General features: G+C 37.2%; 1 protein-coding gene and 1 pseudogene across 1 annotated transcript; one reads left to right on the top strand and one right to left on the bottom strand.

Annotated features, from left to right (window-relative positions):
- Window positions 1–7,247: 7,247 nt before the first annotated feature.
- On the bottom strand, window positions 7,248–8,746 carry LOC132182529 (senescence-specific cysteine protease SAG39-like; annotated as a pseudogene).
- A 2,041-nt stretch (window positions 8,747–10,787) lies between these two features.
- Window positions 10,788–13,608, top strand: LOC132182530 (uncharacterized). The gene is made up of 3 exons (XM_059595801.2): window positions 10,788–10,905; window positions 11,170–11,874; window positions 13,411–13,608. The coding sequence occupies exons 1-3, from the start codon at window positions 10,830–10,832 to the stop codon at window positions 13,443–13,445; spliced, it is 816 nt and encodes a 271-aa protein (XP_059451784.2). The 5' UTR covers window positions 10,788–10,829; the 3' UTR covers window positions 13,446–13,608.
- Window positions 13,609–14,914: the final 1,306 nt, after the last annotated feature.

Below are 14,914 nucleotides of genomic sequence, written 5' to 3'. Positions count from 1 at the left end.
GGAAGCATCACTTATGGAGATGGTAGCAAATCGAAGGTGATTGGTCAAGGAATTGTGGAAATTTTCGATGCTCCTACTCCACAGGAAGTGCTGTATGTTGAAGGACTCCAGGCAAATTTATTAAGCATCAGTTAATTTTGTGATTATGATCTAGTGGTCCAGTTTTCTAAGAAAGAATACAGCATCTTTGATTCTCAAAGGAAATGGTTGATGGGAGGAGAGCGCACTGTTGACAACTGCTATTGTCTCTCTTCAACTTCTCAGATAAATGCAATAAGGCAACCCTCTACACTGGAGAATTGTGGCATCAACGACTGGGACATCTAAATTTTCATGATCTGGTTAGAGTCTCAAAAACAGAAGCCATAGCTGATTTACCCAAGATTCATCAGGCTGATAAAGGAAAGTGTGGACCATGTCAATTGGGAAAACAAACTAGAACTTCACACAAAAAGACTTCAGGTATTTCTACCTCTAGAAACTTAGAGCTTCTTCACATGGATCTCATGGGACCTACACGGACAGCGAGCATGGGAGGCAAGAAATACATTATGGTGGTGGTAGATGACTTCTCTCGTTATACATGGGTAATTCTGTTAAGAGAGAAATCTGAAGCTTTTGAACAAGCTCAGATCTTGTTCAATAAGATGCAAAATGAACAAAACTGTCTCATCAAGCGAATCCATAGTGATCATGGCAGAGAATTCGAAAATTCCAGATTTGAAGATTTTTGTGCTCAATAAGGGATCAAACAAGAATTTTCATCTCCCATAACTCCTCAACAAAATGGGGTAGTCGAACTGAAAAATAGAGTCATACAGGAAATGGCTAGAGTCATGATACATGCTAAAAATTTGGCACAACATTTTTGGAGAGAAGCAGTCCATACGGCATATCATATTGTAAATCGAGTTTTTCTCAGACTAACAACTACCAAGACACCGTATGAGCTATGGCGAGGCAAGAAGCCCATTGTCAAATATTTTTGAATGTTCAGAAGTACGTGCTACATTCTTCGTGACAGGGAGAACTTGGGGAAGTTTGATGCCAAGAGTGACGAAGGAATTTTTCTTGGGTATTTCACTACAAGTCGAGTTGGTCGAGTGTATAACACAAGGACCAAGTCAGTAATGGAATCAGTCAATGTTGTCATCGATGATGAAACTACCAAGGATCACCTTGCAAAAGAAGAACCGCAGGTTGAGGGGGAGCAAATTGATATCTCTGATATGACTCATGAACCTCCTAGTCTGAATGTTTCACCAGTCCATACATCAATATCTTCAGCTATAGAAGACATGACTCCCTCACTAGTTCCAAACATGGTTTCTCATGTACCATCCTCTAGAGTCAAACTTAATCACCTTAGAGAAAATTTGCTGGGAAATATTAATGAAGGTTTACGACTGCTATGCACGATGAACTCAATCAGTTTGTTCGGAATGATGTATGGAATTTGGTCCCACGACCAAAAGATCAAAATATCATTGGCACTAAATGGATATTCAAGAATAAATCCGATGAGCATGGTATAGTGGTAAGAAACAAGGCTCAATTGGTCACTTAAGGATACACTCAAGTTGAAGGAGTGGACTTTGATGAGACATTTGCACCGGTAGCCATATTGGAATCTATTAGAATTTTGTTAAGAATCTCATGCCATCTTCAGATAAAATTGTATCAGATGGACGTCAAGAGTGCTTTTCTTAATGGCATTCTTCAAGAAGAAGTATATGTAGCTCAGCCAAAAGCGTTTCAGGATCCAACGTATCCTGAACATGTTTACAAGTTGAAAAAGGCACTTTATGGATTGAAACAAGCTCCGAGAGCTTGGTATGAACATCTGACAACATATCTTCTTGCACATGGGTTCATCCGAGGACAAGCTGACTGTACCTTGTTCATCCGTAGGAAAGACAGTCAACTACTCATTGTCCAAATTTATGTCGATGACATTATTTTTGGCTCTACGGTCGACTCACATGCTCATCACTTTTCTACAGAAATGAAACAAGAATTCGAAATGAGTATGATTGGTGAATTGACTTACTTTCTAAGTTTTCAAGTTCAACAATCCAACAAAGGTATCTTTGTGTCTCAACCAAAGTATGCCAAAGATCTTGTGAAGAGATTCGGGTTGGATGGATAAAGTCATGCTCGCACACCCATGAGTACGAGTGTTAAGCTAAGTGCAGATGTGGCTGGGAAATCCGTTGACCAAACCTTATACAGAAGCATGATAGGCTGTCTACTTTACCTTACAGCTAGTCGACCAGATATATCTTTCAGTATGGGTGTATGTGCTCGATTCCAAGCTAATCCGAAGGAATCTCATCTGACAGCAGTTAAACGGATCCTCAAGTATGTAAATGGCACTATCAATTTTGGGATTTATTTTTCTAGTAACACAAATCTTGAACTTGCAGGATATTCTGATGCTGACTAGGCCGGTAATGCGGATAATCGAAAGAGTACATCTGGCGGATGTTTTTATGTGGGTACAAACTTGGTCGCCTGGATGAGTAAGAAACAAAACTCCATTTCTCTTTCTACTACTGAGGCCGAATATATAGCTGCCGGGAGCTGTTGCACACAACTAATCTGGATGAAGCAAATTCTTGCAGACTATGGATTTGCTCAAGGAAAGATGATTGTCTACTGTGACAATACTAGTGCCATTAACATCTCGAAGAATCCAGTCCAACATTCAAGTATGAAACACATTGACATTCGTCATCATTTCATCCGTGACTTGGTGGAGAGCCAGGCGGTATCTCTTGAATTTATTCCTACTGAACATCAATTAGCTGACCTGTTTATAAAACCCCTAGATGGATCTAGGTTTGAGTATCTCAGGAATGCTATTGGTGTATGCGATTTCTCATGATCGTATACATAGAACATGCCTAGAAATTAAGCATATTGATATTTTTCTATAGCTATTCTAGGGCATTTTTGTTTGTTTTGTTTTGTTTTTCTTTTCTTTGATTCTGTTATTTTTGGGATATTTGTTTATTTGTTTGATAATCAGTTTCTCATGTATTGGTTTCAAATGAATATGTTACATATGAGTGGGGTCAATCAGTCTGCACTTTACATCTAATGCCTCATATGTTTTATGATCTACCTTGTTCTTCTGAAGACTGTTGAAGAAGTAAGAGTCAGTTTTTCTCATGTTCGAAGTTGTGCACTATTTGCGCCCATTAAGTTTGTATTTTTCATATGTGTTTGAGAATTCGGATCAAACATTTTTTTTGGAAGATAGGTAGTGTCATTTCTATCCACTTGACCAACTCGTTAGTTGAACTTAGATCCTAAAAATTCCGACATTTTCTTCAATAAAAAAAAAAAGGGCATAAAATATGCTCAAATGACTTCATTTGGCTTCTATATGTCCCTATAGAAGGAATCAGTGATCACATCATTGCAAAAATAGATGGTTACTAAAGAACATGGTGAAAAGCGAATGATTAGTCTCAGGGGGAGTGTATCGGATGAGGGATTCTAAGTCCTAACATTATAAGGTTTGACTGTGGCTTGAATCAGACTGTTTGTCTTTCATTTGATAAATGTCTGTCTAGATTTACCTTCCACTAATGAAATCTTATTTAATGGGAGTTTTTTTTTTTTTTTTTTTTTTTTTTTTTTTTTTTTTTTTTCCACACACTACACCATCGCACGAGTTTTTCTGTGTTCTTGCTTCATGGCTAAATTCACAGAAAAAGGATGATTTCTGCATATGATACATTTATGGTGTGTGTAGTTGTTGATCACTCCGAATTGTTAAGATATTCATAAAGACATGCATAGGTTATTGGATATCTATACAAGTGGTGTTTTAATTTTTTTTATTTTTTTTTTTTAAAAAAGGGGTTTATTGTTTATTTTGTTTTAATATTAAGGGGGAGGATGTCCGGACACAGCACTTACCTGTCCGGACACGCCTGTCGAGTTTTTTAAAAAACCTGAAATCCTTTCTTTTTCACATTTCCTTTTTTTTTCTTTCTCGGCCGAAGCATTTCTTCCCTAAAATTTTTTTTTTTGTGTTATTTTTTTTCTTTTCTTTTTCTTTCTTTGTGATTCCATCTTTTCAACTTAAAGGATCAAGACTCACTCAACCAAGGTATGTTTTCTTCCCTTCTTTTTTCAATTTTGGTTTCAAATCCAATTCTAGAATGTGAACGTTTGGATTCCAAAGTGTCATTCCAAATTGCTTGATTGCTTGATAATTTTTTTTCTCTCACATAAGTGTAGCACAATCCATAAACTTTGATGTATTTAGGAATGATTCTTCATCTTGACATGTGTTTTCCATGCCTACAATTTTTATGCATACAATTTGTTTGATAAATTGCCTCAAAGATTCCGGTTTGAAATTGTGCCACATTTCTTTCATTACATTGCTCTAGTTCTATGTTATTGGGCTTTAGATGTTGATTGGGATGTCCCTAGGCAAGGTATTTTCAATATTCATGAATTCTTTTCATCATGTTATATTCAATATCTTAATGCCTATCACCTGTTCGATAGAATGTCTAAATGAAATATTTTTGCATCTATTTTCATTTTTCCTGGTGAAATAAGTTATGTTTGTTGTGTTCAACATTTATAATCTGTTTCTGGTGCTTATATTTCATTTGTGGGATAACATGGGATCACATGTTTCATATCAAAATTTTTTTTTCAAAATAATTTCTTCCAGTGATTTGTGCTATTATTTTGCCATTTACTTCCTTCTTTGGGGTGTGAATACAGAAAATGGTGGATCCAATTTCGGAATCCACACTAAGGAGGAAGCGCGCTCGAGAAGAAAAATCAATCTTACAAGACAAGATTTTGACATGCAACATTGTGATTGAGCGTGGAGTGGAGCAAAATGATCTTAAGTTGATCCGTTTCGGTTCATTCATGAAATATTCCAGGCCAATCAATGGACCTTTTGTTCGTTCCTGTTAATGCATACACTCGGTTAGTTCGGGAATTCTACTACAACATCGAAGATACTGACTTGGTTGGTCCCCCATCGTTCAAGACCAAGGTCTCCGGGAAAACTCTCAATATCACTCCTGAGTTGATAAGTGAAGTTACTGGGATTCCATTGACGAATGAGAAGCCGCTTCAAAAGCTGAAATCATGGCAATTCTCAATCCGAGTAGGGAGCTTGTATGGGACGAAGACAAGAACAAAATTCCCATTGGTTATGTGCGAGCTCCAGAGAGGTTGTTAACATGGATAGTGCTACAAAATATTTGGCCAATATCTCGGAATAGTCATGTGACCATTGAACGAGCAATGATGATCTATGGCATCATTCACCATGTTGAGTTCTGCTTATGTACTCATACGGTGTTGACCATGATTGAGCTTCATGAAGATCACTCTATTGCCTTACCATATGGCGGCCTTATCACAAAGATCTTGCAAGCCACTTTGCCAAAAATTGTTGCAAATGAACATGTGGAATCTCCTGAAGGTTATTTTGGCAAAGCAATAGTGATGAAGTCAAATGCCCAACTTCATGGGCTTCCCGCTGCAGCTGATCATGCTCCTCCAATCATTCAAGATCCTCCAGCTGCATCCTCCTCGGAATCATTAGATATTCCAAGTCAATTAAATAAAGTAATTGACTTACTTCAAGCTCAAGGCCAAAGCATTGAAGCTATCAACACCCGCCTGACGACTTTGGAGAAAGATGTGAAGTATATCATGGACAGTTTTTGGCAAGAATAATCTTCATTTCTGTTTGCTTTGCTTGCTTTTTGGCAAGAATACTCTTTTCGGTTTCTGGTGTCTACTTATTTAAGATTTAATGGGTTGTTGTCTTTTTGTTTAAACTTTAGAATTTCATTTTTTTGTGTGCTTCCTTTTGTCCTTCAGAGACAAAAAGGGGGAGTTGATTTTGATGTGTCATTTTCATGTACAAATTATTTTTGTCCCCGAATGGCCAAAGAGGGAGTTTGTTAGGTTAAGTTTTGGCACATTCGGTTTGCATATAAGTTGTTGAAAATGAAGCATCTCAGCATGTCCAGAAAGTTGGTTCTAGAAGGCCCTGTCCGGACTGCCAGAAGCCAGGTCCGGACCCAATATCCAGAAAACTCAATCTGAAGGGCCTGTCCAGACAGTTAGAAGCCTGGTCCGGACACAAAATCCAGCAAGCTTATTTTGATGTGCAGGTCCGGACCGCCAGAAGCTGGGTCCGAACCCCATTTCCAGCAAACTGATTTTGAAAGGTAGGTCCGGACCGCCAGAAGCTGGGTCTGGACCCAAGTTTCAGAAAGCTGGATTTGAGAGTCAGGTTCAGACCGTCAGAAGCTGGGTCTGGACTCAATTTCTAGCAAGTCCATTTTATATGGCCTGTCCGGACACAATACTTGGATGTCCGGACACCACGAGGTTACGCATATGTAACCCTAGCCATGTCTGGAGACCCACTTATCCCTGTCCGGACATGGCTGCTGAATTGTTATTTTATTCTCTATTTAAACAAACTATTTTGCCCATGATATTTATGTATTTTGGAGAGCAAAATTAGAGAGAAAGACATTGTTCTAGTTTATTTGAGAAAAGATTAAATACGTGAAGCCAATCGGAGTTCCAGTGAAAGGAAATCTTTTAGAAGAATCGTGCCAGATGTTCTGGAAAGGGCTACTAAGGTAGAAGTCAAGTGGGTCACTTGTCGTGTGCAAGGAAGAGTCAAAGGTTTTGTAATTCTTTTTGTATTCCTTATTCTTCTTTTAGTGGATTGATTTCCTGGGTTTGCTGCCCCGAAGAGGTTTTACATTTAGATAGTTCGCTAAATGGTTTCCTCTTCGTAACTAAATATCTGTGTTCTTGATTGTTCATTTCATATCTGTAGTTGGTTGAATATTATTTCTTAGGTTAGATCTTATTCTGCATAATCTTTGTGAAACACCTATACATTTGAATAGGTGTCATTTGGAGTCGTGTTTAGAATTTTCAAAATTGCCAGATGACTCTAAAGGGAATATAAAAGTGAAAGAATTTGCATGAAGTTTCAAATACTATGACTTTTCATTGTTTTTGTAATGAGTTTTTTACAAGTCATGGAGCTAGTCCAGCAGCTCGAATATAAACATGACTAATTTGACATTCTCAATATTTCAAGTATGAGAAATAAACAAGTTCCTTTCACGATCATATCAATCAAGATTGAGAACAGAGGAACATGAGAAACAAGCATATATTACATATTAAATGTAACAATTTGTTCTGATTTTTGAATTTCTTCATGTAGTGGGGTAAGACGCTTCCATAGCTATCCCACAGAGGCCTTCATTTGCATCAACATCTCTTTGCATCCGTATATACCCTTCTTCCCCCCATTGTGTGCCCCATGAGTTCTTCACCAGCTAGTATTTAGTCCCATCGCTAGTAGTCCCATACCCAACAGCAGTAACACCATGGTCCAACTCAGTGCCACATGTACCCGTAAAGACACCGCCTGAATAGAATTGAAAGTCAGACCCTGAAGCATCAATGGCAACAGAAACCGGCTGGTGTGCAACAACCTTGAGAAGAGCCTCTTCACTGTTGGTAGGCACATCTTCAAACCCGTTTATCTTGGCCACATGACTGGCTTCTTTGTTGGTGTTGCAGGTTCCGTCAACATCGTTGTAGGGGTAGCTAGCTTCTGATGCGAGACCATGGTTTTGTTGGATGAATTTGAAGGCATCGTCCATTAGGCCCCCTTCACAGCCTTGGTCCACGCCGCTAGTGTCACAATCAACCAGCTCTTGCTCGGATAAAGAGACTAATTCACCAGTTGTTAGCTTGGTAATACCTCCAGTTGCTGCTACTGCTGAAAATGCCCAACAACAACCTATAGTTTGACAAATAAGAGTTAGGAGACACTCTAGTCCTATATTGGAAAGATGAATGGCCCACATAAACAATTGATAGGTTATAAAAACACTGATAGGTAACAAGTCCCACATTGCTAATTTACTAGGTAAAATTAAGCTCTATAAGTGATTGTACAAAAATTCAAATTGATTAGTCCCATATAAGTGATTGTTATTTTTTTGTAATATATGCCACATAATTTAGGGGTGGCAATTCATGTTCATGTGTTGAGTCATATCAAGGCATGAGTATAAGACTATATAAGTCAACTCCAAATCCAACCTATTTAATTAAGTGGATCACACTCTTCAATCTTAACATTTTTCATTCGTATTGGTTTCGCGACCCATGTAAAAAATTCTTGGCCCTAGTGCAAATATAGCTAGTATTTTTTCTTGTATCGTTAAAACATTTGTCTAGCCAATAGTATCCGACAAAAAAGAATATGATACAGCTTACCGCATTGTCCTTGGTCCTTGACCGGTGTCACGGCTCCTTTCTTTCTCCAGTCCATAGTAGATGGCACTGCGGTGGCATTTTCATATTTGAAGGAAATGGTCTTTGTGGAACAAATATGCCCCTTGAATCTATTCCGTGAGGCGTTGAACTCTTCATTTGTGAGATCTGCAAATTGGTTAACACTTAGCTTGTAAGGTTTGTTTGCATCTCTGTTAGAAGATTCAATGAGTACCACATTTTCCTCAAATATCTTGTAGCGTTTCTGGTTCTCGTTAATGTCCTTGTACACACGTCCATAGCGAGCCATCCATTCCTCATGCCTCTCACGCATTGGTGCTTCTTGGAGGGTGCGAGCTGCTGCTTGAGAGGCCAAAGCTACCGATATTGTGAGGAGCAGAACCAAACAAAAGTTAGGGAACCCCATGGAAACGTAGTGGCTTAATTGATCAGATACTATTTGATAAATTGGTTGAATGAGTAGCACACCAACTACACATATCTTTATAGAGGGAATCCTCCTGGAATTGGACATCATCGTGGCTGAGAAAATGGTCTGATTTGGACCCATAAAATAATATAGTTTGATTACTGTAATGTGCATTTTGGTCAGCATTTGCATGTCTGAAATCTATGATTTGGTCCGTGTCTTTTCTTCCTTTTGTATTTGGGGCTATCACATCAAACCAAACCAAAATGGTCTCACCGTAACGTTTGTTTCATTCATCTACGGAAAAAGTAGGTTGCATTAATTAATTTATATCATGCAACGCCGTGTAAACGATATGTTTGATTCTCCGAAAGCATTACAAATTAACGTTTGTTTCATCCGTCTTTTGATTTGGCTACCTATTTTGTTTGATTTTGTTTCTGTTGGTTTTTCAAAGAATTCACAGCCTCATCCTATCAAAGCTTGGATTTTGTAGATTCTTGACCTTCACTTGGGAAGTCCGAATCTTGTTGGGCTAGATTAGCCCATTTGTTCATTCTCATTTATTGGGCCTGAACATGAGAGAAATAAATAGTAGATGAATCTCATATTGGTTAAGTATTAAGTAATTGGATGTAGATTTATCTAAGTCGAGCTGGACTACCCACTAAGCTTAAGCATATCAAGGATACCCCTTTGTACACACTACCCATTGCTTCCAACCATTGAATGGTTCAGTGTAGAGAGGTTCGGTGCTACAACATTTTGTGAAGTTTGTTGTGTTGAGGTGTAACAATGTTACTCTACTCATTTGAATTACTCTTACAACATGCCTTACGGGGTGTGATTTCGAATGCTATAAAAGAATATGGCTTTTCTTACTGTACACTAATTTGTTTTTAGATGAGATGGTCAAAGGCCCGATCTAACAAATGGTATCAGAGTCAGAGTTATGGGTTCAAGTCGCGGGAGTATTCTATTAAGGGAAGGATTTTTTAGGTATAACAATGCCACTCTGCTCACTTGGACGGCTCTTAGAACATGCCTTGCGGGGTTCGATTTTGAATACCATAAAAGAATTTAACTTCCCTCACTGGACACCAATTAATTTTTAGACGAGATAGTCAAAGACCTGATCCAACACACTATACCTTATTATTTGTGGAGGTGAACCTACAAAAAGATCATTGTTGAAACCTGCCCAAAAGAACGACCTGTGGGAGTGGGGTGCAAAGTCAACTTGCATCCCCCAAACGATCAAACTATTATTGGATGAAATTATTTGAGGATAAAATTCGAGACCACATTGACTATTTGGTCTTTGTTATTGGATATTCAATTCATATAGCAAGCAAAAGTGGGGAAAAAAAAAAGAAGAAGTTCCTTAGTTGTTCTGTTCATTACTAGGGGCTGTTTTCTGAGTGACTTTATGGAACAGAGTATGAGCTTTTTAACATTAATACTTGGTCTTGTCTTTTGTTCAAATATGTGTAAGTCCATAGTCTGAAACATTAATAAGCTTCATATTCAACCATCACAGATTCACAGAAACCTAAATAAACTGATTTCTCTAAATGAACTCTTCATACTTATCATGCAATGGTATTTTCCCATTTTAGAGATTTGATTGTTGATTATGCCATTATGCATAAAAGGAGGAATTTTTGAAGCCCATATGTTGCGATTGCTGTATAAATTGTTGAGCTAAGCTATAGCTTGTCATATAATTCCTGCTTTGAGTGGAAAACAAGTAAAGTGCAGGAAACTCCATTTTTCTCCTCCTCCAAGCAAGAATATATTCTAAACAAAATTGAAGGAGAACTAGATATTCATTTGTAAACCTCTCTACTGTCTCACACCTTTATCCTCTTCGCATATTTAGTCTTGCAAATCTGATACAATGTGACAGTATAAAGCAGTGACAAAGGAATCATCTTTACTTTCTCTAGCTTCATCATTTCACTTCTTAGCATTCTTCTTTTCCTATTTAGCAGCCTATATTAATCCCCAAGTGCTTTTATCGAGAGGGTGAAGTTGTAGTTGTTTTGGGTTGGATTAGAATTGGCTTCATTTTCATTCCATGGCTTGCCTGAGTCTCAGCATTTTGATGCTCTACATCTCCATCTACTCCACTGCCACCCTCTTCACTCTATGCGGTAAGCAATTTTATTTTTTTTTTCACCGGGGTATTCAGGGCTTCGCCCCGATTATCTCTGAAACACCATGTAAAGTGTTCTCTTTACACGGGTTGAGTAAAATTTGGACATTCGCTGTCGGAACGACCCTAAAAAATTGTTTGGACCCAAAGAAAGTCGATTTTTAGACTTGGTGCTTCATAAAGCACCAAGTGACTTACCATTCGAGCTATCCCCTTAAATGTCTAATCCTACTCTACATGTTTATGATTTGTTATTTTGCAGAGGCAAGAAGGGATGCACAAATGATGAAATTCTCAGATGCTCAACTCTATGATGTAAGCTCTCCCTTCGCTCTACCACCCTTTGAATCAATAGCACCAGCCTCCTGGCCTGGAAACACTCCTCCATTTGGTGTATTTCCACCAATAACCCCACAACCACCTTCCTCAACCATACAATCTCCTATAGGCTATGCACAATCACCCAGCCCATCGCCGCAAATACCCGATTTTCCTTTCCAAAGCCCACCAATCATACCCATTAACATGCCGAGCCCACCTACGCATTCCCCGGTCCCAAATCCACCCCAATACGAGCGCAGCCCACCTAGTAGCTTTCCCAGTCCACCTAATCATGGGCCTAGCCCACCCAATATAAATTTTCCTCCAAGCCCGCCAATTTTTTTGCCCCCTGTAGTTTTCCCACCACCATCAGGACCACCAGCCCCAGCTAATAAGAAGCCAGAACATGCTATGTGGTGCGTTGCAAAGCCATCAGTGCCGGACCCAATAATTCAGCAAGCCATGGACTATGCCTGTGGGACCGGGGCGGACTGCAAATTGATCCAGCCCGATGGGCCGTGCTACAAACCCAACGCTTTGTTGGCCCATGCTTCCTATGCCTTCAACAGCTACTGGCAGAACACCAAGGCCGGAGGAGGCACTTGTGATTTTGGAGGGACCGCCATGCTTGTCTCAGTGGATCCAAGTAAGTCCCATCATCATGCATTCTGGGCCGGCTCATTGGTTAGTCCCATTAGGCGGCCATCTAAGGCTCAATAATATAATTAGGTTTTATTTGAAAGAAATTTTCTTTTAAAAAAAAAAATTAAGGCCCAATTATGGTACAATGGTTGGTCGATGTTGTTTAATTAAAGAAGCAACATGTTTGGAAAATTTATGAGCAAGAAGCAATAAAAATATAAACTAAAAATTAAAATTAGTATTTAAATATTAAAAAAACTTCTCCCTTAAATTTGCCCATCATATTAGAGTTAGGATGCTTTCTAATTCATTTGAACAGGATAATATTCAGTTAATTATATTTAAGAGATATTTTTATCTTTTTAAAAAGTGAAAAGATAAAAATATCCTTAAAATATAACTAACTCTATACTCTCTATCTCATTTGAACGGGAAAGAATTTTGTTTGGTCTTGTTAGGCCTCTAAACGTTTGGAGCTGCATTCATTGAATAAAGAAAGGAAGTTAAAAAGAAAAACAAAAAAGGTAAAGAAAGTCAAGATTGTGGGGCATACACCACCGACAAATGCCATTTTTGGATTGATAGCTTGTGGTACAAAGATACGTTAATTTGTTTTTATTTTTTTCTTTCATTGGATACACTAGTATCTACTCTTGTCACTTGTCATTTTCCAATAGCTATCTAAGAAACTCTACCATATGGGCTGTCATACTCTTCTAAATTGTCACCAAATGGCCTCCTTCTTGTATTGTGTACTGGTGAGATCAAGTTCCATTTGGATGGATAACACTGCATTAATTTGCTCTCTTCTGACAACCCTTTTATTCTTCTGCTTCATCACAATTAGAATCATATGCATATGTTCTATTGCTGGATGCAGCCATGCATTTTTATCAAGCTAGTCAAAATAACATTTTGAGTAGCCCAGAACATTGAAATGAGAGCAAAACAAATTATATCCGGCTCAACAATTTAGAGAAACATTTGGTGAGCTGCTAACCGTGCTCACCAAATGCAAAAACAAAGCATTTTTTGATCTATAACATTCTTTCCCCTCTCAATAAAAGAATAAAGAAATATTTGAAAAAAAAAGAATATTCAAATGTAGTAGTGAAAAGTTGACGGCTAAAATATGCGGTTTGAAAAAATGAAATAGCTAAAATAAGAAGAAAAAAAAAAGAGGGAGGGGGGAGGGGGGGGGTGGTTTATAATTAAAGTAGAGAGTAAATTAACCGAACCAGATGTGAATGCTAGTAGTATCTTATTTATCGTCCAACAAAATACTGACAAAATATATATATTTTTTTATTGGTACAAATTAGTTATTCTTGACTCTACCGATAGAGCAATATTGCTCTTCACATTTATTTTATAAGTGAAATGTTTTAAGTGCTTGTTTTTTAGTGACTAATATAGAGAGTTACTTAAAATATATCACGTCAACCGAGTGTGAAGAGTAACATTACTCTAACCGATAAGATAGGCGTGCTTTCATGTAATTGTTGACACTAATAATTCATTGTATGATATATTTTGGCAGGTTTTGATGAATGCCATTTCATCTGCAATGACTGAGGAAAGAGCAGTGGGGACATTACTTCATTTTACAGACAAAATGTTTTCGTCTTTCACGAATTTTGCAAATTAAGAGGCTGCTAAGACTTTGGCTACATCCGACCGATTTGTATGACTAGGAATTTGGCAATGGAGTTCTTGCAATATATATATAAATAAATAAAATTTGTCTCCTTATACTTTTTTTTTTTTTTAATGCATGGAATATACCCTTTCCATATATACCCCTTTGAAATTCTTGAAATAGAGTAAGTGTTTATCAGTGCCTTTTTTATTCCTCTTATGTATGTCTGTGTTTGTGCCAATGTTTCTCTCCTCAAATTGTACCTTGTATTGGTGCAATCCACTCCAACTTCTAGGTCTAATGTGAAAACGGAAAAGAAAAGAAGAAAACAACTTAATCAAATGAATAGAGAAATTATATATGATTCGACAGGGATGATAAGGAGAAAACTTGCTAACGGAGGCAAAGATATTCAACGGTAAAAGGATTTTTTATTCTGAGGAGCCAAAGTTACACTTAATTTTAATGGAGGTTAAATCTAATTTTTAAGCCTAACAGTACATGTATATTTAATGTAATAAAAAAATAAAATCAAGGCCATAGCTCCCCTTGATCTATATGTAATATTTTAGTCTGTGACCGTAGCTATTTTCCACATATATATCCCACAGCCAAAGAGCTCTTACAATCTTTTAATTTTACTTCTGAAAATGAGTAGAAAAGACAATATGCTTGATATATCTTTATTTTTGGGAACATAGTTGGTAGTGACGATTTAGTTGAAGTAATACTTGCTGATAAAAAATTTAGAAGCCAAATGAATATGCTTAATTTAGCTCAATAGAACTTTTATATATATTAAGTTGTATTTGAATGCTCATATATATGAGTGATCATTCCTAAACTGTTCATATTCATATTTGAAAGATACTATAATTCTAATACTCATCTAATAATACTGATGTAGCAATCTCAACCAATTCTTGGATTAACTCTGTTAAATAAAACAAATAACATATAAATTTAATGTAGAAGAAGACAAGCTAAAGAACTATATATGAATACTCTACATATTTTTACGACTGCAGTTATTTAAATATAATTTTATTATTAACACATTTTTCAAAAAAAAAAAACTACAAATTATATTTAAGAAAAAACAACTGCAAAGAAAAATAATAAGTACTATTCCTTTAAAGCTACACAAACTTTTACTCTCACACACTCTCAAGCAGACATTCAACTATTAATAGACCAAGGAGGGCCATGGCCACGTTTTTAATTTTTTTTATTTAGAATTTCTTTTATTATATATATATATATATATAAGCTTAAAAATTACGTTTGGCTCTATCAAAAATAAGTTTGACCTTTCATTCGTACTTTAGCTCCTCTTAATAAAAAATCCAGATTCCGTTCTAGAAACGGAGCAAGAGGGGGACTGGCATGGACCATGCCCCCTCCC

The sequence above is a fragment of the Corylus avellana genome, chromosome 5, assembly GCF_965113065.1.
Source record: "Corylus avellana chromosome 5, dhCorAvel1.hap1.2, whole genome shotgun sequence".
Taxonomy (NCBI): domain Eukaryota; kingdom Viridiplantae; phylum Streptophyta; class Magnoliopsida; order Fagales; family Betulaceae; genus Corylus; species Corylus avellana.
This window is presented reverse-complemented; position numbering and strand designations above follow the sequence as displayed.

Coding starts and splice junctions, on each gene's coding strand:
- LOC132182530 (XM_059595801.2), top strand. CDS start 10,830: ATGGCTTGCCTGAGTCTCAGCATTTTGATGCTCTACATCTCCATCTAC. Junction 10,906..11,169: donor CACCCTCTTCACTCTATGCG/GTAAGCAATTTT, acceptor GTTATTTTGCAG/AGGCAAGAAGGGATGCACAA. Junction 11,875..13,410: donor GCTTGTCTCAGTGGATCCAA/GTAAGTCCCATC, acceptor ATATTTTGGCAG/GTTTTGATGAATGCCATTTC.